We start from the raw sequence: 23,685 nt of genomic DNA on the forward strand, positions 1-23,685 counted from the left end.
AGTCCTTCAATGACATTGTGAGAAAGCTACTAGAAGCAAACTTGTACTTCTGCAAATGACTGATTTACATGTGCAGCTCAGAAGAGTCCTCAGTTGAATCTTCTGTATCTTTTGTTCTGTTCTATTGCAAAAGGTGGCACAATATAAACAGCATAACTAGGCTTGCTAGTTGAAATTTTTAAAAAAGGGCCAGGAAAGGTACCATGGCTGAAATTCCCTTAAGAGCCCAAGAAATATCTTGAGATAAGCTCCTTTGGCATAACGTTTTGCTGCCATCTGCAGAGATGCATCTGCTTTCTGGAACCTCATTTCACTTGTATGGAAGTAGACGACTAAGGAGTAGAGGACATATCTGCCCTTTCACTCTCTAAAGCACAAGATCCATGTTGATGACTGGACTATGAGGGAAGATCTGTCATGAGGATATCAGGGAACCATGTGTAATAGTGTATACTTGAGAGCTAAACCAGATCCAAGTTGCATAAACTCCTCTAAATCGTTAGGCAAATCCTGTAATTTTTTTGAATTGTAAGCTGGAGAGTCAAAAATGGTGCTCCTTAGCCATCATTTTCCTTTCTGTGAATCAGAGGACTAATACACAGTGACCCAAACACTTTGATGCCACACGGAGGTAGGACAGTATCCTCCAAGAAGGAGGAGGCAAAGTTTAATATTGCTCCTGGTTTTCTTAATATTGGGTCTAACCTGAAGGGAAGATGCTATTTCTAACTGATCCTGAATTTGGACACTGTCATCCACCCCAACATGGTACATTTTCTTATGGATCTTGAATTTCTCCTCTTTTTAATTTATTGTGAAAAAACAGTCTCAGGTCAGATGGAGAATTATTTGCAACGAGTACGTATCCTTCTCTGTGATAATGTGTTAAAAAATAAAAAAGAGGATTTACTATTTGCTAATGTTTTTCAAATCTGGAATATGGGATCACCTAATAAAAGCAGACGTTTGAAACAGACTGAAAAGATTGCTTCTTTGCTTGCTTAATTATCCTAATCAGGGAGGCCTCCCAGTGTAGCTGGTTTTCAAGAGGAGTTTCAATGAACGCTGGTCACACTGGGGAAATGCAACCTAAGGGTTTCAAGGCAATATGCTTTTGACAATCAGTTATCGCCTCCATGTCCTGCTTACGGTTAGTTACCCAGTAGGAAACTGGAGATGGGACAGATGGGCCTTGGATTAAATCTAGATAAAATCTTCAGTTCTCACAGATATAATTTTGTAAAATGGTTATATTTTTCCATCAACTCAAATGAAAATGATTATCAGGAAAGAAAAAAAGAAAGCAAGAAAAAAGAAAGAAAGCAGAAGGGAGAAGGGAGGGAGGAAAGAAAGAACAAAGGAAAGAAAGAGAGAAAGAAAGCCAGAAAGAAAAGAAAGACAGAAAGCAAGAAAGAAAGCAGAATGGAGAGAGGGAGAGAGGGAGGGAGGGAGGGAGGGAGGAAGGAAGGAAGGAAGGAAGGAAGGAAGGAAGGAAGGAAGGAAGGAAAGCAAGGAGTTTTTGGAATGTGGAATAAGAGACTTCTTATCATCTTTTCTCACCAAAGAATAAACTATAGCATAGAAAATGAACGATGAAAATACAGTGAGTAAAATCACCCAATAAAATGTTCCAAAAGGTAACTATAAATTTTCCATAAGCAGATAGATATTATGTAATAACTAGTTTGTATAAACAATATATAAACAAACAGCAAACAGCTAGTTAATAGAAGAAATCTCTATTTCACTAATGAATCATTGGGTGTATATTCCTGGTGAAACAAACAGTATCATCTCCTGTAAACAAAATTAATCTCAGGTCTAGCATATAGTGAGGAATATCTCAAATATTACAAAAATGAGATTAATCTTTGCTTTTCAATAATAGCCTCTAGTTTCACTTATGTGAACAGAATTCCTTTCAATTAGATGCCCAAGTCTTTCATCAGAAGAGAATTACTTGGATATTTGCATTCCTCTGATGCTTTACATATCTATCAAAATGATTATTATTCAACAAGTTTGTTTTTGCAATGTTCTGTCCTTAACTGTTAGTAGACATGTAGTTATTAACCAATTGTATTTTCATTATTTGCTCCTTTTTGCTGTGTCACCCAGTTTATGCTCATATTTAAGGAAATACTAATCTTTATATTGTTTTTTTCAATACCATTTTATAAAAGCAGTTTGTTTGGTCAACAATTTCTACTGACTTTTATTATCCATATTGTTCTTTTTCAGGTATCAGATATAAAAGCAGCTTTTTTGGTCAAAATATTTGTCTGCAGAGGAACTACTACTTGTTCACTGAACAGACTTTCAACCTTCCAGGTATCAGCAGTCTCTTATGTCTCTGGTTGTTTGTTTCAGTTTTTAAAGAGAAGCTTTTAAAATAAATCCTCAAAAATCAGAAACACAAGCACTGCAACTTTCTCAAGTACAATGACCTCAGTTAACTAGAGTTCAATGCAATGGTTCAACTTTCCATTGTACTTAACATCTCCAGTTTAACATTATGCCAATGTACTGAAGTAACAAGGCAATGGATAATGTAATGAATAAACAGGAATAATACCCCTTTCCCAAATGGTGTATTAAATTAGGGTTTTGCTGTACAATTTTATCCAGAATAAATTGTTTTTTATTTCCTCCATATTTTTCTACTCAGCAAAAGCATTCAGGGCAGTTACCAAAGTATTAAAAAAGTTAAGAGACTATAAAATAAAAAACCCCAAGGATTAAAGTTAAAAAAGGACAAAAATCACACTGTAGTAACAAAAAATTCTTCCGTGTAGGAGGGAGTGGAGAACAAACACAATTTTGGAAAATGGTTTAGAAGCAGGGAGATCAGTTCCCAATGCAAGGAGGTCTGGCCTCGAACATCAGGACATTTCCTGCACATCTGAATCCTTGGACAGCCTTGTAATGGTAGTCTTTTTCAATGGTTATTGTTTGGCCAGGCCTAAACTCTATTCTCAACAAAAAAGCCACATGACACCCTAAGAGGCCTAGGAGATTAAGAGAGAAATCTGAAAAATAGGGCAAATCTAAAAGAGGTTCATAAGGATTAAAAAATTGTTTAGATTTATAACTTTTCTTTATAAAGAAAAATTCAACAGCAAATCCATAAAATCTTTTACAATGCATATTCCAATAAAATATCTAAAATCCTATAACGTGTGAATTTATTTTAAAAGGACCATTCAATTTCCATATTTTTACATGAATGTGACTGTGCCTCACTTGTGAGGTACAATTTAAATGACCAAAATAAAGGACAAAGATTTGAAGAACAAATCTAAAGGACAGCTTTCTGAAATAAAGGACTGTCCCTTATAATAAAGGACCAAAAGTCCAGGTGTTAATACTACAAATATTGTCTTGTTGAAAGCCATAAAACGTATCAGTTTCTCTCCCATGATTATATCCTGTTAATGGGACTGGACAAGGAAAAGAGGAGAAAAGGAAGATTGGAAGGAGGCCAGGGCAAAAACAGATTGAGATACTTTCATTTCTTACATTTATACGCATGCCTCCCATCTCACAATCAATCAAGCCTGGGCGGCTTACAGTAATCAGAAATAACGATACAATTAGAAAATTAAAAATATTAAAACATTGGGCATTGAAACATCAAAAGTAACAGCAAACTAGATAAAAAGGATCAATGCATAAGCAAACGGGGTAGAAATGGAAACTTCATCTAGGAGGGAAACCATCTAGGAGGGTTTAACAGCAAACCAAGTTGAGCAGAGACTCCTTGCAATTTGCTTTGCATCAACATGCAAAGGCTTGGCCATGGCAGACTCCTGGGCTTTTTTTCTTAAACGCCTGGGCCTGGAATCTCCAGAGGTTCGCCCATCCAAGGTCTAACCAGGGATAGATAACCCAGCTTAGCTTCCAAGGCTAGGGCAGCCTGAGCCACCACCTTTCTTTTGGCCATGTTGGGTAGGCCTAAAGGCTGGCCCCACTCTTCAGTCCTCTGCAATCAGTCTGTGTGTGTGTGTGTGTGTGTCCCCAGTCCATTCCTTTGCAAACAGTAGGCATGTTTGTGTTATAAGCCCCACTCCATTTCTCTGCAGTGTGTTTGGCCACTCCACATTCCTTTGCAAACTCTTGTGTGTGTGGAACCCATACTATACTGATTGATATATATATATATATATGATAAATATATATATCAATATATATATATATATATCAATATATATCAATATATATAACCAAATATAAAACCAAATGAAGGCGTTCCTAGTTCAAGACCCAAGGTCTTCAATAGGGGCGGGGAGATGAGGGAAGGCAAGGTGATGGCCACCATTTTGACTTTTTTGACCGCATCCTAAGGACGCCCCCCCAAGCCACCTGCACCCGTTTCAAGGATTTATGACCCGGCTCCGTTGCCAGGAGCAAGGCAAACCCCAGTTCTCTCCCCACTCCCCCATTTTCTCCTTTTACTCCAGGGTTAACGGGGGGGGCGTCTTCAGCGCCCCCTCTCAGAGCGCCGGCGCGCGCGTGGTACCCGTGTTGGCCGACTCCACACGTTCCCGCTTGCCTACCACCATGGGCGCCGCGGGGGCGTGGCTTGGGCGTGGCCACGCGGCCCCAGAGCACGTGGTCGAAATCCCCCCGCCCCGCCCCTCGCGCTTCCCAGCAGAGGCGACGGTTGGTTTTGTGCACCTCCCGCCGCTGCCAGCGCCGCCACCTCTTCCAACGGTCGGCCGCGCGCCGACGGTTGTTTACTTCGCCGGCGGCTCCACCCACTCCTCCTCCCCCCGGCCCTCGCGCCCGGCGATTGGCCCTCGCCGCAGCCAATCCCGGCCCTCGAGGCTGGCGCGGAGAGAAGGCGGTGTATGTGTGTGAGGCCGCCCTTTCTTGAAGAAAAAAAAAAGGTTGTAAAAGGCGGGGGGAGAAAAACATCTACCCTTCTCCGCTAAAATGCCTTCCTGCCTTGCTGATTGGCCGGCCGCGAGGGAATGGCGTCCGCCGATTGGCTGCCCGAGCTGCTGCTCAATCTGCCGCGGCCGGCCTCTTTTTGTGTGTGTGTATTTTTTTCTCATTCTTACACGCACGCACGAAGCGGCTCTGGCCTCCGCTTGGTGTCTGTTCCACTGTGTGAGACGATGATTGGACGGCACCCAAGCCCCTCCTTCCGTGCCTCTTGTCTCTCAAAAACACACATACAAACTTCGACGACGTTCCACTCCCCGGCCCCCAAACTATTAATCATTCCTGTCGTTCATTGGGCCGAGCAGCTGCCCGTCATTCTCAAAGAGGCGTAAGAACCCACTCGCCAGCCAAGGGCGGGAGTGGCTGACAATTGGAGCCCATGAGAAAAACTCCGCCGACTCCCATTGGCTGCCGCCCCGCCCGCTCCCCTCCAGGCTCGACCGCGGAGTCTCCCCGCGTCGTGCCGCCCCGCCCCTGGGCGGGCCCAAGCGCGGCCTCGCCTCGCCTCCCCCCTTTTCCCTCCCCGCCCGCGCGGGAGGGGGTGTGGGTCACGTGATGTTTTCGCCGTGGTGCCGCCGAGCCTGCTCGCTGGTGTGAGGAGAGAAGCGGGAGAGTCGGAGGAGTCCGGCGCGTCCGACCGGCGGCGAAGGGGTGGAAGCCGCCGGCTTGTCCGTTGCCTCGCAGGCCGGGAGCCGCCGGCTAAGGCGACGCCGAGAGTCCCGCGGGCACTCATGTCCGGCCGGGCCTGGGAGACCCTTCCCTTGTGAGGGCGGCTGCTTCCCTCGCCCGCCTGGCGTAGCGATTTGGACCCTGCCCTGGCCCCTTAAGATGGCGAGCGCGCTGATGCTTGGCCCCGGCGGGGAAGGCGGCTGCACCGCGCTGGAAGGCAAAGGCGAGGCGGCGGGCAGCGCGGCCCAAGCAGCAGCAGCAGCAGCAGCAGCAGCAACGGGAGACGGCGGCGGCGGCGGCAGCGGGGCGTCCAGGCTGGCGGCGGCTGAGGAAGACCAGGAGCCGACGGAGAGCGCTCCCTGCCCGCCCCCGACTCAGCCCCCGCACCACCTCATGCTCCTGCTGAGGAAATCGCCCAGCAGCTCCCTCTGCCTCGTCCAGGAAGAAGATGCCTTGTTGCCCGGGGACCCCGCAGCGCTGGGGCGAGCAGGAGCCCCTGCCACCCCCCTGGGCCGGAATGGGCCTCCAGCGACCTCTGCCCGGGGATCTGCCCTAATGCCCACAGCCAGCATCACCTGGGGGGACGACGTGAGGAAATGCGGTTACCTGAGGAAGCAGAAGCATGGGCACAAGCGGTACTTTGTGTTGCGGGCAGAGAGTCACCTTGGCCCGGCCCGACTGGAATACTATGACAGCGAGAAGAAGTTCAAGAGTAGCTTGAGAGCGGCAGCCGCGGCGGCAGCTGGAGGGAATGTGGCCCTTTGCTGCCCGTCTCCCAAAAGGGTGATTCCTCTCTACCAGTGCTTCACTGTCAGCCGGAGGGCAGATGCCAAGCATAAACACATCATTGCCCTGTATACCAAGGATGAGTATTTTGCCATGGTGGCTGAGAACGAGCCTGAGCAAGAAGGGTGGTACCAGGCCATCAGTGAGCTCATGAGCCAAAGCAAGAGAGGGTTTTTGGAGCAGGAGGACCAGGCCGATCAGGAGCTGGACGACGATGATGAGCATTACGGAACTGCCCTCCGCCCGGGAACTGTGTTCAAAGAAGTTTGGCAAGTCAACGTGAAGCCTAAGGGATTGGGGCAGACCAAGAATTTGACAGGGGTGTACAGGTTATGCCTTTCCAGCAAGGCCATTCACCTGGTCAAGCTCAATACTGAAGTACCTTCTGTCCACTTACAACTAATGAACATTCGGCGATGTGGGCACTCGGAAAACTTTTTTTTCATTGAAGTGGGCAGGTCAGCCTCCATTGGACCAGGTGAGCTATGGATGCAAGTCGATGATTCAGTGGTTGCCCAGAACATGCATGAGACTTTTCTAGAGACCATGAAAGCTCTGAAAGCCTTCTCTGAGTTCAGACCTCGCAGCAAGAGCCAGTCTTCTGGCGGTGGCAGCAGTACCAATCCCATTTCTTTCATAACTACAAGGAGGCACCTTGGTAATCTACCACCTAGCCAGACTGGCCTACAAAGAAGGTCCCGAACAGAAAGTGTTACAGGGGGGACTCCTCCCACTTCCAAAAGCAGCAGTGCTTATCGCTTCAGAACTTCTAGTGAAGGGGAGGGGACAATGACCAGGCCATTTAGATCAGTTACTGGAAGTCTGATTCATTTGAATACTGCAAGGATGAATTTGGGCCGCCAAGAAGGGAGCGGACGATACGTTAGAGCAGCATTTAACTCTTCTTATCATACCAGGTCTGCCTCTCTACCAGTTTCTCATTTTCCTTCTACTACTAGTCCCATCAGTGTTTCTTCAGGAAGTGGACATGGATCAGTTCCTGATAACTTTGTAAGGCCTTCCAGCTCGTCCGTCTGTGGGTCCCCAAGCGATGGAGGTTTCATTTCCTCAGATGAATATGGTTCTAGCCCTGGAGACTTTAGGTACTTTCGTGTAAGAAGTAACACGCCAGATTCCTTGGGCAATACTCCACCAATCAGAGAAGAAAATTGTTTAAATGAATACATGTCCATGAATAAACAGCAGATGGATAATAGTTCAAGAGATGATTACAGGGAGGCTGACAAATGCTTTAGAAAAAGAACATACTCATTAACTAAGCCTGCTTCAGTACCAGGACAACAGAAAACCCAAACCGCTTTAGATGAAGATTCCTCAGGAAGCCATGGACGCCTGTCTTGTTCTGAATCACCAAGATTCAAAAATAACCCTGAACCTGAGTACGAGGAATCAATTCTTGATTCTGTATGTAATCAAAGCAAGAATAAAGCCAGAGATGATGGGTACATGCCAATGATGCCAGGAGTTGCCTCTTCTCTGGCAAGCAACAGTGACTACTTGCCCATGACTCCTAAAAGTATGTCTGTTCCGAAACAGATTAACAGTTCCTGGTTGTCATCTCAGCCTGATTCTAAAGGATACATGATGATGTTTCCCCGAACTGTCTCTTCACCTATACGTAATCCCTTAACTGAGTTTAATTCTAAATCTGGTCATGAAAAGTCAACAAATAACGAGTACATGGATATGTCTCCTGGAAATTCTGCTGCTCCGAAGCAACCCTGTGATCCAGATTATATGCATGCCAACATCGATTCCAAAAATTTTGGCTCCTATTTCTCTCTCCCACGAAGCTTTAAGGCTCTAACCGGGGAACATGATGAGTATGTTCCAATGTCATCACCTGGAAAATTATTGTATATTGGATCTGAAAATGGGAAAAGCATCAGCAATGAAGTTGTGGCTAATGGCCTTTCCAGATCACCCCACCTGAAAAGTTCAGAAGGCCTTGCGCAGAACAGGGTTACTAGGCCTACGAGACTTCCACTCAGTACTAGAGGTAGTAACACCATACCAAGAATGTATGATCGCACAATTCCACTTGAGCCATCTAGCCCTGGTGAATATATAAATATAGATTTTGGTGAAAAAGCAAGTAACACGCCATATTCTTTATCTGCAGAAGGATCTCCATCATCTCTTGGTTCCAATAGTGACCATAGGCAGTCGCCACTTTCTGACTACATGAGTGTTGATCTGGATGTCCAGTCCCCCAAAGCTGCTAAAGAACTATCTAACTCTTTGACGGACATTTCAATTTATGCAAATTCGAGTATCCCTAGAAACCTGTCTGATGCCGATTATGCTAGGCTTTCCTTTGGTATGGCTTGTGTTAGCACAGCATGTGGTAGGATTGATGACTACACCGAGATGACCTTCAACATGGCAGCCACGCCACCTGGACCCTTTGCCACTGAAAGCAAAAACGGGTTAAAGATCGATAGCCCCCCTTCTATAGTTAACCGACTGTGCATTGTTGACCAATATGCTAGTCACAGGGACTTCCCTGTCTCTAATCCTGATCCTCCTGTAGTACCTAAAGTCATTCGAGCTGACCCGCAAGGCAGGAGGAGGCACAGTTCTGAAACCTTTTCTTCTGCAGCCACTGTTACTACTTCTTCCTCTTTCTTTACTGACAGTAGTAAAAGGCACAGCTCGGCCTCTTTTGACAACGTGTGGTTGAAACCTGAGGAACATATTTCAGATGGCCATGAAAGCAAGATGTCCAGAGATACTTCAACTGGATTTCAGAACGGCTTAAATTATATAGCTCTGAATTTACGGGAGAATTCACTAAACTGTGAGGAGAGCCCTAGTACACCAAATTGCCATCTCCCAAATGGTACTCTAAATCTGGAAAGTGGAGTATACGTAAGCATAGATTTCAGCAGATCCGACAGTTTGAAGTGCAACTCCGCAAGGAAAGGTTTGTAATTTTGGCAGACACCTATAATACTTAATGCATGTAAAGTTTCAGTATATTATTTTGAATTACAACTTTATAAAATATGTGTGGACCTTAATTAACCCTTTTCATTTCCCAAACCTTTTCCTTGGGTGGCATTATATAAGGTACTATCCTCTAAACAAAAGCCCTTCTCTGCTAGATTTGCAACACCCACCATCTAAACCAAATGTTGTGGGTGCTCAGTTGCAGTCAAGGACAAGACTGAAAAGTTATGAGCAAAAACAAGGTAGACCAAAACCTTAAATCATTACCACTAAATGTAACTCTTTGACATGGTATTCTTTTTTGTTGAATTATCCTTATTATGCTTGATAATACAGTAGTCAGATTTAAAGTATTTGAGGAGGCATAAATCATGCTTGCACTTGTAATTCCCAGGTTTGGGTTAAAAGTTTGACATCTTTCAGTATAGTAGCAAAAAAGCAATAGCTGTACACATTCCCAGAAATCTTTGAACCATCCTTTTTAAATGCTAATGTTTCAGGTGCCTGAAATTTATTTTCTAATTCATAGTTTTAGAGATGGATCCCTTGCAAAACAATTACATTTTCTCATGTCTTAGAGAAGAAATGCTCCAATTTCAGAAGTCTCCCTGTTTTTTTTTTCCTATGGCACTTTAAACTTTAAACTATAGTTCTATAAAAGTAATTATTACAGTGAATTAAGTTGGATTCTCTTCCAAAGATTTCTGGGAATAGTAGTTTTCAGAAGATAAAGAAAAATAGAACACACTCTGTGTTCTATTACATGATTACACGATTCTAATTAGTGTTTAAATTAAGGTCACTGAGCAACTAATGATTAATTGAATGTACATAGTATTTAAAAATACCAGAATGACAACTGAGTAATACATTGCTGCTCAGATTGTTTAACCAGAACTCTTTGACTGTCACTCCATGTACAGACATTATAAAAGTGTGGAGTCCAAAATTTTGAACCATGTATTCTGTAAACACCTTACATTTGGGGGGAAGTTTCTAAAATTGAGTCCTGTGTTTGAACTTCCATCATCTGTGATTATTGGTTATACTAGCTGGGAGTTGGGGGAAGGGATGAGGTTGTAGTTCATTGCTTCCTGAAGTCACCAGGTTGGGAAAGTGCTTTACAGCCTATGGAAAAGATTACATAAAAGATGTCAATCTGTAAGCAGGGCATTGGGATTTAGGAAAATATGTAGCTTGCCTTGGTGTTCTTTTCTCTTGTTTTGACTTTGGCTGGATTCAAAGCGTTCAAGTGTTCTCCCTAAGCTATTGAATTTCAGTCGTGTGGAATGTCATCTTTTTGTAAATTAAGTGCATTCGGTTTCGTTAGAATCAAAACTAGTGAGACCTTGTACTGCTTTGGAGTTGCTTCAAGAAAACTCATTTTATATCTGCAAAGTGTAATTGGACCTACCTGTATATACATATATCAACTGAGAAATTGGCTTTCTGTATCTGACTGCAGCAATTTTAAAACTACAGATTAACTTTTTAGCATGTTACTATATTTTTGCCTATTGATACCTCGGTTGAAAATTTAAGAGAATGATTGCATTTGCCTGTGCTTAATTTATATATTACTCCGTACTGAGGTTTACCATGGTAACTCTTAAATGTGAAAGAGATGAAAAGTTTGGGAGTGATATCAGTTGCTGAGTTTGGTAGATTTTAAGGTTCTGACTGTTGACTGTTGTTTCCTTATTCAAAAGCCATTTGTGCACATGCTGTTTATATGTGTGAGAGTTAGTGTGCTGTAGGCAGTTGCTGCAATTCAGCCCAGAGTTATGAGCACTTAAGCTTATTGACCTAGTGCTCCTTATTTTCCATCTCTCCTTTGATTAATCACCATATTTGAATAAAACCTATTCCCAGTGGTAAAAATTTGCTTTCCTACTTAGAAGTAGTTGGGAGCCTTTCAGGTCCTACAGAAGTAGAGTTTTCAAGTATCTCTGCTTAATAATTGCACCAAATGGAAGAATGAAATATAATAATGTCAGAGTTTACATCTGTCTTGTTGCTCTGTTCTGGCTTTATTTGTATAACCCCACAGGTCCAACAACACTTTATTCTAGCATATTGTAGGAACCCAACTTTTGTGGCTACTTGTGCTTCGTTTTGTTGTGTGAACCTTGAAACAAGAATAAAGTGAATAAGCAGTGACTAAATTAACCATGGCTCAGTACATGCTGTGAATACAGCCTTTTTCGTTTCATCATGAGCAAAGAAAGCACGAATATCATTACATGGCTATTCAAAGGTGCTTAGGCTGTCTGGGACATGTTTGCCTCCAGATGTTGTAGTTTTATTAATCTAACATCAGAGGTGTTTTCAGTATTCTGTGATTAAGAACTAATCATAAAGGTGCAGCTTATGTTTACGATACAGGCTAAATTGCTCATTTACTTTAAGCCTCTCCACTGAAACTTTGTAATATTGTTTACATGTAAAATGCAACAAATTTCCCAGAAGTATGAATTAAAGTGCAGGGAATCTGATTCTTTTATACCAAGGCATCATACTTTATTACTTGGGAAGTCTGAATACAAACATTTCTGCTTAAAATTATAAAGCAAAACATGAGTTTCAGGTAACTTGTTGAATGCACCTATTTTTCTCAGCATGTTTGCTTTAACATATTGCATATTGTTTCTGCACATAGAATTTGAAAGGGTTTGTTCTTCAGGATTATATACTAATTAACACAAAAACTTAATGAACTCTGCAAAGTTTCGTTGTGAGAAGCAAGTCTCATCCACCAATAATTGTGCTGCATTGAAGTTCTCCTTTTTCCTGGGATCCAACCAAAATATTGCTAGCAGTTATTTTATTACTATGGCCCTCCTCCATGCTTTTTATGAATAGGAAGAGTTGATTCCTCATTCCAAACAACTGGAAACTAAGGAAACAGAACATTATATTGTGATAAATTGAAGGTGACATCTTGTGAGCAGGAGTAAACATTAGACTGAAGTGAATTGTAACAAAACACCAGTCATTTCTTCTCACAGAAAAGTTAATTCATGCTGTGGCAGTTTGTAGCAAAGGAGTGGAAACAGGAGTATCCATTTCAACTCTACTGTTTATTCTCCCAAGCTTGTATTTGAAGCTTCTTTTGGCAAGTGGTTTTAGGAAGAAGTGTCAAGCAAAAAGTCAAAAACCTTTCCCCAATTTTTTATTTCTTCTTCCAGAATGCTTCCCTCTGAAGCTGGTTTGTTTTATCATAAGCAGCTCCTGAAGTTTACTACATTAAGTTAGAGCCAAAATGACCTGGTTTTATTTTCACATACTGTAAGTTTTTAAAAAAATAGTAACTAGTCTATTGTATTGTTTTGACTTAAGCAATTGGAAACCAGTTTATACCTCCCCACCCTCTCAAAAATAAAAATATAATATCTGATTAAGAGACTTAAAATGGAAGTAAATTTAATACAGATTTTGTTACATTTCAAAATAAACATCAAACATTGAAAATTTTTGGGAGAAAGAACAGAGGCTAATAGTTCTAATAATATACTTTTGGTTTTTTTTTTTTTATAACATTGGAGTTCCAGGTTCTGGCACAACTACATATGATATACATCTGAATTTAGTAAATTGTGTGCAGTCTTCTAAAGTGCAAGGAAAGCTGTTTCACATACAGGTAGTCCTCAACTTATGATCACAATTGAGCCCAAAATTTCTGTTGCTAAGTGAGATATTTGTTAAGTGAACAGCCCCATTTTACAACTTTTCTTGCCATGGTTATTGAGTGAATCACTGCAGTTAAGTTGGTAATACGGTTAAGTGAATCTGGCTTCCCCATTGAGTTTGCTTGTCACAAGGTTGCCGAGGGTGATCACATGACCCCAGGACATTACAACCATCATAAATACAAACCAGTTGCCAAGTGTCTGAATTTTGGGGAAGCTGCAGTGCTCATAAATGTGAAAAATGAATCACTTTTTTCCATGCCGTTGTAACTTTAAGTCATCACTAAACAAACTTGTAAGTTGAGGACTGATTGTAGAAGAAACTCACTATTGGAGGGCAGTTTAGATTGTAGTAAGAATGACAGAACAAAACAAGTATTGTTTGACTCTAGTTACCTTGCTTGTAAAAATTACATTGATTGTAATCATGAAAAGACCTCTCTCCTACTCTTGACATAGTCCTGTTTATTTGACCTGAGAAAATTCCATTCCAAAGCACCATCTGTAATAGAAATATTAGCGTAGTATTTCACAGCCTGTACTCGTATAGCATGCTAAATCTCTAGTTGGTTACAGGGCTACACCTGCCATCTACTCCCTTCAGGTACTTACCTGGGGCTATGTGTGTCATGCAGACCTACCCAGCCAATTATATATTACCAAAATAATCCAGTTTTTCTGATCATGACTGGTTTAGCAAATCATAGTTTAATATGGTGTGAAATGTGTATATACAGCCGGCTCTTACATGCTCAATTTAGTAATACACTTTCTGCATTGTCACTTCCTATTAGTTCCATACTCAAAGCATTTTTAAAAGTCTTTTAACATCAGAAGTGCAAATCATGGTTTAGTTTTGTTTGCAGTTCTGGTTTTTTTTTGTTTCAAATTATAGTTTATCAATTTAGATACTGAACAAACGACAGACCAGAAAATACTTTCTTAAACTGAATGTATAAAAATAAGATTGCTTGCTTCCATGCATGTTGTTCACTCCCAGTCTTCTAAACTTGAGAAAGGGACATATGGATATTTGACATCGTGTACCTAAAAGATGCAAAGAATTATTTTACCTGCAACTTGAAAACCATTTTTGTTGGGGGGAAAAGACAAAAAAAAATTGGTTGAAAAGTTACATTGAAAGGAAAAGTGTAATTGTTGAAAGCTTGGTTTATATTTTTTTTTAAATTACTAAAAGGGCTTTTCTTTATTAACTTTCTGTTTGGTAAATGCTCATTGTATCTTGCAATAGCTTAATGGAAGTATTTCAGTTTTAATATTCTTTAAGCATGTTGTACTCATCCTAATTTATTGATTGTTCAGTGTGCAAGTCTCTCTTAACACACATACCAGAATCTGATCAATGTTGGAAGATGTACTGGCATATGCTGTTTGCTTTGAATTTATATGATTAGAGATTTTCCTATATAAGAATAGCAAACAAAAGTCTCTCTAAATTGTTAACAAATTAAATGTCCAAGCTTCACTGTTGAAACTGCATTTTTGTACACCTAAAGTAACTAGCACTTCAGTGCAGTGCAGTCATAAATGAGCATGAATTTGGAATTTAAGATTCTACCTGAAGGTGACAAAAAGCACTTGTAACAGATTTCTTCCTAAAACATTTTAGAAAGAGAGATCTGAATAATTGCAGGAGTCTGAGAAAAAAAAATCTGCATGAGCAAAAGTGAGCAAAAAGTGAAACGTGGCGGCAGTTGTGTTGGAATGATATGTTCTCTTTCAAATATTGAGTAGATAGAAGTGGCTTATTCTGAAGTATTGTTAACCTGTTATCTCCCTGAATTTGGGGAGGCAAATGGGAAGAAAATGTATAAAGTTTAGCAGCTGGTGGAACCTAGCATGCATTACTTATTTATTAAGATTAAGTATCCAGGATCTGGTTTGTTCCCAAATGCATAGTTTGCTCACTTTTGGGACACAAGCCAAGTCTGGTTTTGAAGCTGAAAGTTTCTAAGAGGTCTAGGGGGAGAAATGTGAGATTAAAACATAGAGATTTTTGTTTACAGTACATAATACAAAAAGGTTTTGGTTAAAAGTGAGGAAATGTCTTTTAAAAACTGCACAATCTTACTATGTGGAAAGGGTTGGGGAGAGGAAGAAGAGAAGGAGGAAAAATCCTCCTTTTGTCCTAAAGTTATGACTCATTCATAAACTGTTTGTATGACCCAGAGAGCTGCCTGCTCGTCCCACCCTGCAAATTGCTGTTTGTTTTTTAAAACTTGGGTCACATGTAATTGTATTAGGCATCTGAAAGGCAGCTTAATGATTACTTTGGTCCTGCACATGTTGAAACAGAAACCTATGGCTTTCCGAGATGAATTGGCTAAACTGAAGAAGGCAAAGCATCAAATCACCCCACAGCTATTGGAATGGCCATCTTTCCCTTGGTGGGCTGAGTGCCTCCCACTGTTTTGTGATAAGGATTTTTCAGCAACTGAAGTTGTAACTAAATGCTGAAAGAAACAACTCAATTTTCTGCCTATTAGGCCATTGTTGAACATTCAGGAACTGTTTCAGAATAGAAACAGTACTTCAAATAGATCAAATAGCTGTGTGCATGGCCTCTCATCCTTTGATAGACAGGTATAAGTAGTGACACAATAAAAAAACCTAAACTAAAAAGTAGAAGTTTTATGAATGGATATGATGGGGAGAGGTGATTGTTCCAGAGATGGATTTCCAGTTCAAAAGGACTTTCCCTTGGGCCCAATTTTTGTTCTATATGGCCACCCAATATATATATTGGATCTTACATTAAAAAAAACACTACAATTGTTGGTAGCCATATATGCATCTGCAAATGTTACTTTGATTTGTGTCCCCATCTTAATGGCTGGGCGTTATGCCCAAATATCTGAAGTAGGAGACAACCCAATGGAAATGATGAAACATTTTAAAAGGACATGTTTTTGGAACAAATTATTTAAGACTTTTAGGGTATCTGTGTCTACACATGTGGAAAAAGGTTTCCGGTTTGATTTTTTTCCATTTGTTAATCAGATTATCCTTATACCCTCCTCCCAGGCTACAACCCTGCCCCTAATGTGCTTGGTTGTTTTTTTTGTTTACATATAGGAAGTGTTTGATCTTTCGTAACATTCAAATATGATCCTAATTTGCTAATAGAATTATTCAACAGGATATTTGTTAACATGTGGTTCAGTCCTTTTGAGGCAAGAAAGGATGAGAGAACATAGAGAGCCTGTTGTTGGGGGAAGACCAAATCCAAAGGGAGGAATTTTGTAATCACACTGAACTTACACAGAGGGCTAGATGATTGATTTAAATCCATTCAGTAAGTGGTTTTAGCATAAGGGAAGGGGAGAGCTACTGGTATTTTGCAGTGGCTGGAAGAGAGATAATGGCTGGCTCAAACTCAAATGCAAAATTCTCGCTTTTGTTCTGCTTTTGGAAGTTGAGTTGTTGATTGGGGAGAGCAAGAGTTTCATTTTTCTCTTCTTTATAGTAAATTATCTTTGGTGTGTGGGTGTTTCACTTACCTCAGATCCCCAATTCTGGAATGATGAAAAATCCCATAAATAACCAAGTTTATGGTGGGCTACATACATACATACAAGCCTTTTGAATTGTCTGAAGTATAAAAATACCTTAGTTGCTGCTGCTTTCATAAAGAATTAAGGGTAAAAATCTTTATGCTGTTACATTTTTGTCTAGTAGTTCCAAAGAAACATTTGTGGTGAGTTTGAATAAGCAGCTGGATGATAAAACTCTTGCTCACCCTGTCCGAAAAAAGTAGGCAGAACTTTGGCATTAGTATACAAAAGTAAGGATAAAATAAAATTATTCTGTGTCCAATTCCTTCAGTTGTAATTTGGTTTCATTAATTTAATTCAAGTAGGTATCAGGAAAATCAGAGTACATTGTATTAGGTATTCACCTGAATTTTAAATTACTTGTTGGGTAAATGTAATGATACATTTCCACAATGTTAATGTGGAAATTTAAAGTCCCAGGGCTTCTTCGTTTGTTATTACTTTGTCTATTTTGTGGTCCCACCAGTTCTTACTTGCAAGCAAATGGTATTTCTTGCAGATATTCCAATATGTCATTGTTGCCACTTTGTTGTTTGTAGTCCACCTGTGTTATCTTCTTGAAACTAGGTGGTCACTATTTCTTCAGCTTCTTTGCAGAGACAGTATTGCTGTCTTTTGCTATCAATTCTGGCTTTGGTCATGCCTTACTATTACTTTGCTTTTCACAATTGATAATCTTGCTTGCTTGCTTTCGTACAAGGGATAGTTGGGACAAGCCCCTCTACTTCCAGTGGAGAATCTAATCCTGGGCATAAATTGTATGAACAGTTTGCTTGCTTGAGGGAGGCCACGTTCCACCCAGGTGGCAGATTACTTTGCATGCTAAGTTATTGTGCCACAATTCACTAGAAAAAATGGGCAAGTTTTTTTTTTCTCTGATGGTATTTCTTATCTTTTATAGTATTGTGAAAAACCATCCAACTTAGGTGCCTGTGTGCAAACAGCTTACAGTGACCTGCATGTGCTTTGGTTTATTTTAAAAGTTGAAATCTTTTGAACGAATGGATCACTTAGTTTATCTCAGTGTGAAATACTTTGAGCCATCTGAATGTCTTCTGTGTTAAGTGGTGAAATGAAATCTTAAAAAAAAAAAAAACTTTTTAGGGAACTCCTTTTCATGACACCATTCCTAGTTAATACCAAATTACAATAAGTGTATTTGTAATTCCTTTATAACAGTGTCAAAAATATGTTTACATCTGTAATATATTACCAAGGAAGGGATCATGGAATGCCTTTGTGGAGCAGAACTTTATATGTCTAGACAACCTACAATCGGTTGCTTCATGCTTTGCTAATATTTGCTTATCTAAAGAGAAACAGATTGACCATGGGCAAGTAAAAAGGCAGTGGGAGTGGGAGTGACTTTCAATTTCCTGCTGGCTTCCCTATTGACTTTGCTTGTGGGAGCATCGAGAATCATAATCACATGAACATAGCTGACCGTGGTGGTGCTGTAGCAGCCACAAGTTTACAAAAAGAATTGGCCTAAAGATCCTTGAAACTTCAATTCCACTGGAGTAAGGAGTCCATGATTTAGAGCACGTTCTTTAAGTTGGCACATTTGAGGTAGCTCAATTTAAAAAATGTTGCTCTGTGATGCACCATTTTGGCTAAATGAAGGTTACAAGCCGACAACATTGAGAATTTTAGTAGGATATTAGATTCTGAGGTATACAGTATGATAAGATCCCAAGTGATTGGACATCATTCTAGTAAAATGAATATCACACCACAGAAGTATCCATGTACTCTTATTATTATCATTTACATACCAATGGGCTGCCTTAAAAGAAACAAATGGAGGACATCTTCTGTTAATCCTCTGGACAGCTGAGCCTGTACAGATATACATGTAGAAATTCAGAAAAAGAAATTTGGCCAACTTGCATGATAGTTTTGAAAAACAGGGTATGAACTGGCTTCAGTAGAATTTTTAATGGAGTTTCACAGCCATAAATGGTCCTTGAAAGTGTATGAATGTGCCAACCAGAATTTTTGTTTGAATTCCTTTAGAAACAATGCGAAAGAAGTCTCTCTTTCTTTTCTCTCCCATTTCAGTTGCACTAAAATATTTTTGTTCTTTTCCTAGACTGATGGCATTACCATGGAAACCATTGTGAGAAGAGCAGGCTTTCCAGCTGGTATCTCCATAATTGTGTGGTGCTTTTGGAAGCAGAGCCCATCTCCAGCCAACTCTGTTCACTTCCACTAGCACAGACACAGACATGCATCATTGGAATGAGATTTCATTGAGGAGTGGTTGAGTCTACAGTCACACTAATCCAATATGGACTTTTGTCATGGATGAGTTTGGATGAAACAGGGTTGTTGTTTTTTTTCCCCCTCTCTCTCCCCACCCTGCTCCCTGGCTCTCCCAGCACCATCTGTGAGACCATCCGAATGCTGGAGTAGAAAAAAAATGATAACTTCCTGCACCACTACATCTCCTGCAGACGTTTTCTGTCTCAAGAAGTGGCAGTATCAGAGAAGCTTCCTACCATGGGTTTGCTTTTCTTGTACTTGAAGTGATAGCTGAAACAATTTATCATTGCCTTAGAGATATTACTATTATTATTATTATTGTTATTATGATTATTGGCAATTATAAACCCATTTTGAGAGGATGGGAACACATGTCAAGGCGATAATCCTAAGCAAACTTATTTGTAACTCTCATTGAAATTAGTAGATCATAGTTTCAGAGCTAGAGGCCTGCAGCTAGTCTTGGATAGCAAAATTCCAACACACACAAATGCACACAACACTCCCAGTTCCCCTTAACTGAAACAGTAGAGTCTGGGAGAACGCCGTTCCCATTGCCTGCCTGTTCTTGCATGCGCCATAGAGATGCTCTTGTTTACCTTATTCCCTGCCTCCTCTAGAGAAGCTACCACCACTCTTCTCCCTCCCACCTTGGCAAAATAGTCCTTTCTCGATCGTTCCCCTAGTGGCCCCTTGGAAAGTGACCGCTGAGGGTAGCTGCAATTGCTGGAAAGCAGGTGAACTCATTGCCAGTTGGTAGGGGGGGAGCACCTAGCATGGTTCCCCTTTTCTTCTGCAAGGGAATGAGGCAAGCAGAGGTCACAGTCTTGTACTCGGTTATAAGGAAGTAAGCCTCAGTGAATTTATTGGTACTTAGGCAAGCCCGCATAGAATGGGGCTGTGAATGAGCAGCCCCCTCTCATGCTGATTGGACCCCACTAGGTGATGGTGAGATTTCACAGCCACAAAGAGCAATTTGCTATAAACAAGAGAAGTGGTACTCTCTCTCTTTTTGTGTTTGTTTAATTTCACTTTACGGTACATGAGTCCTATATCTTTTTTTAACAAAATAAATCTATGTCCTCTTAAATTTAAGAGTGCTCTGAGAATATCTGGAATGTAAAAAATAGAACTGAAGAATTGGTTGTATCTTGATTATAGTTAAAGCATTTTCTTATGTCCCTGTATAGTTCCTTCTATGACTTTTAAATTTTGGATAAATGGGGAGTTGGTTTTTTTATAAGCTGAAATGGGGGGGAAATTGCAGACTCTGCAACTGTATATTACCCTTGCGTTACAATGTTAATGTGCTGTAGAGCTTTTATAGAGAGAATCCCTTAACCTTACACTTTGATAAAAGATCCCTTTCGTTTGGAGCCATTCTTTTATTTTCCCCTAAAGTTAGCAAAAATGTAACTAATACTTTATTATTATTAATAATAATATTATGCCTAATGTGGGGGAAAGAAGACCTTTCTTACTAGGGGTGTTGTTTAAAATTGGAAATTCAAAATTATAGCGAAAGCTAGGGTACATCAATCCTAGACTTCTGTCCTTAGAAAATGTGACACTAGGGTCGGTACATTGAGTGCATGAATAATTAGAAGCACTGATATTAGAAGGAGTTGAAAGCAGGACACAGATCCTCAGGTGCCACATGGCTGATATTCCTTTACCTTGAATATTGTACAAATATGAAGTGCTGCCTCATGTTTTGACATCTGATCTTTTGTAAAGCAAATTAGATCCTTTTCAGTTTTGATGTCCATCACCATGTACTGGAATCTCTTTTTTTGGTTTGATTTAATGTGCTTGTCACCTAACAGTCTAGGGAACTTTTGCCAAATATAGCCGATATGGATGAATTTACATGGAGTGCTGTAATCAGAAAGAAAGAAAAAAAAAATGTTGCAGGGTTTAAAAGCACAGATGAGTTTTTGAATCTATTAAAGCAAGATTTTCAAGAGTAAAGTTAACCAGTTGCTGCTAACTTTAAAAGTATGACCACTTTTCTGGATCGCAGTGCTGTCTTGCCAGGTCCTTTTGGTTAGGATTCTGTAAATTGGCAATGCAATAGGCTAGCCCTAACCCAAGGACCATCCCGACCAGTTTGTTTAGTTTGCCTATCCCAGAATCCCTGGTGATGTTAGCAGGAATTCTGGGTCTGAACATCTCTGGAAGGGTAGCAATTTGGAAGAGGCTGCAGAAGGTACTTTCTCATCTTTTAGTTGAATAAATAAAATTGGAGGTGACAGTTCGAAGAGATGAATTGTGAAAAAGTTTTGATGAAAGCCACATTCGCTACGTTTGAATTCCTGAGGCGGCCGTAGAGCACTGATTTTACAAATGCTGAATCAATGGGTAACCTCACAACTACTGGTACAAAGATTAACAGGTACAGCATAATAAAATATGCAATCTGTCTTAGTTTACAGCAACTAACTTATTCAGTATTGTGCTGGAGGACCATCTCCCAAGCATATCGCTCTGTGGGCCACCTTCCAGCCACCCGTTTGATGCTGCTGTAGAGTACAGAGAAACCAACGATGGAACAATGTTTGTCCTGTAAATTTTAATTTGATATTGGACAGTTGTCTGTACAAACTAAAAACATATATGGATGAAATTGTTCATTATATTTGCTATTTCTGCTTCACTGATCTGTTTAAAGGTTTGAGCTGATAGATCTGGCTGTGTCTTCCATTGTAAATATTACATTGTTTTTCATGGTAAAATGCAGCACATTTGCAATTTTGGGAGACTAGCTTGAAGCTCTGTATAGTGTTTATATTTATCTGAATTGGCTTTCCATAGAGCTACTTGCAGTAAATGTGTTCATGTAGTGAGTGGTTGAGTGATTCTTTAAACTCCTGACTTAAAGAGTGAAATGCACCCATGTTCAGCTCATGTTAAGAGTGGATTTAAATCTTTAAAATGCTTTACATGTACCTCTTCAGCTAAACACTTCTGTGGGTTGTTCTGAATGCCCCAAGAATACTATTGTTATTACCGTGTTTCTCCAACAATACAACCTCCCCCAATAGGAAGGCCCAGCATGTTTTCTAGGCATAAAATGAAATTAAGCCCCTCCCCCCAAATTTAGGCCTATTTTAAAACATGCAAAATGGGGGGAAGGGCGTGGGGACTTGCCGTTAGGATGTCCGCATTTGGAGCTGCCGCCGTGTTTGGAGCTGCCGCTTCCGCGTTTGGAGCACTGCTGCTGTTTGGAGCACCACCGCCATTTGGAGTGCTGCCGCCACTACAAGCATGGCGGCAGCTCTAAACGTGGAAGTGGCAGCTCCAAACATGACGGCGGAATGGGCAGAAGGGAAAGCAACAGCGGCGGGTGCCAAAGGTCTTGGGTCTGCAGCAAAGGTGTTTGGTGGGAGTAGGGAGCTCTCTGCGCTTCGCCATGATCGCCCGTTAGGAGCGGCTGGTGGCAAGGCTGCCCGCGGGGTGCTCTAGATGAGGATGCAAGGGGGGGAATTAAGTCACCCCCGAAAAGACGGCCTAGCTGTTTTTTCGGGGCTCAAAAAAATATAAGGCCCGGCCTTATTATATGAGAAACACTTAAAACTACATTTAAAACTAACAAGCATGAACTCAAGTGTGATTTAAATGAAAATATGATTCAAGGCACTTTTTAATGTATTATAGTTAAACTCCTATATAGCTCCTTTTTTCTTTAAAGCAGGGTGGCCCAGCCTTGGCCATTTAAAGACCTGTGGACTTCAACTCTCAGAATTCTCCAGCCAGCATGGCTGACTGGGAATTCTGGGGATCAAAGTCCAGAAGTCTTAAAGTTTCCAACGTTGGACATCCCTGCTTTAAATGGAGCATGGAGAAAACTTTTTTTAAAGCAAGGGGTCTCAATGTAAATAATTCATAGTCATTCACTCCCTTCACGGGCCTTTCCAGATGTCTAAAATAATATATGAGCCAGAGGTCATGAGTGGCTTGTGATCAATGGTATCACAGTTCTGAATTTCAGGAAATGCCACCGTTGTCCCCAAATCCTCCTTTCCCAAGTTTCATTGCTGCAACAAAATCATCCCAGGCGTAAAGAAAACTGGTTCAAAGGAATATTTGAATGTTCACAAGGGAAACACTTATTTTGGGGTGTACTATCACTATTGAAATAGTAGCCTATAATTAATCAATAGGAGTTGTCTGATATCTGAAAATAGTGTAAGAACTTTTCACCATTTTAGCTGGGTGATTCAAGCTTTCCATATAGTTTTCATTTCTAGGACGATACATTTGATACAGGCCACGAGCCTCACATCTCCGGAGAATTAAAACAATTAGACTCTCCTAATCATTGTTAATGTTCTTCAAGTGTCTTCTCCAAGGTAGTTCTGGCTATGGCCAAATAGGAACCACGGTTTAACCATTCAGGAGGTGCCAGCTTCTGAGAAAAGCTGGCTTGCGTATGTGCCTTTACCTCACAAGTTATGACTGGAACTGGGGAAAGAAGCTATCTGGAAAGAAAGAATTGAAATCTGGAGACAATGTTAACTCTGCAATTTGGAAAAACTTTCAACACCTTTTTGAATAATAGAGCTCATCCTTTGAAGGAATCCTCCTCTTACCTGTGTTTCTGAAAATGTCTGCAGCTCTTTGGACTCTTATTTATTTAATTTAGATTGCTGCCCATTCGCCCATGGCGACTTGAGGCGGCTTACAGAATATAAAACCACATTTAAAACAATAAAAACTAACAAAAGGAATCAAATTAATAAAGTACAATATGAAAACAGCCCCCAACTCCCACCCCTGCC

The 23,685-nt window shown here is 40.8% G+C and overlaps 1 protein-coding gene across 1 annotated transcript; it reads left to right on the plus strand.

The window, feature by feature from the left end:
• The first annotated feature begins 5,497 nt into the window (after nt 1-5,497).
• IRS4 (insulin receptor substrate 4) lies at nt 5,498-21,746 on the plus strand. Its single transcript, XM_026674628.2, has 2 exons — nt 5,498-9,349; nt 18,732-21,746. The coding sequence occupies exons 1-2, from the start codon at nt 5,776-5,778 to the stop codon at nt 18,734-18,736; spliced, it is 3,579 nt and encodes a 1,192-aa protein (XP_026530413.2). The 5' UTR covers nt 5,498-5,775; the 3' UTR covers nt 18,737-21,746.
• Nucleotides 21,747-23,685: the final 1,939 nt, after the last annotated feature.

Source organism: Notechis scutatus, chromosome 10 (genome assembly GCF_049901735.1).
Source record: "Notechis scutatus isolate UNSWTSFEM ecotype Mainland chromosome 10, rNotScu1.2, whole genome shotgun sequence".
Lineage (NCBI taxonomy): Eukaryota > Metazoa > Chordata > Lepidosauria > Squamata > Elapidae > Notechis > Notechis scutatus.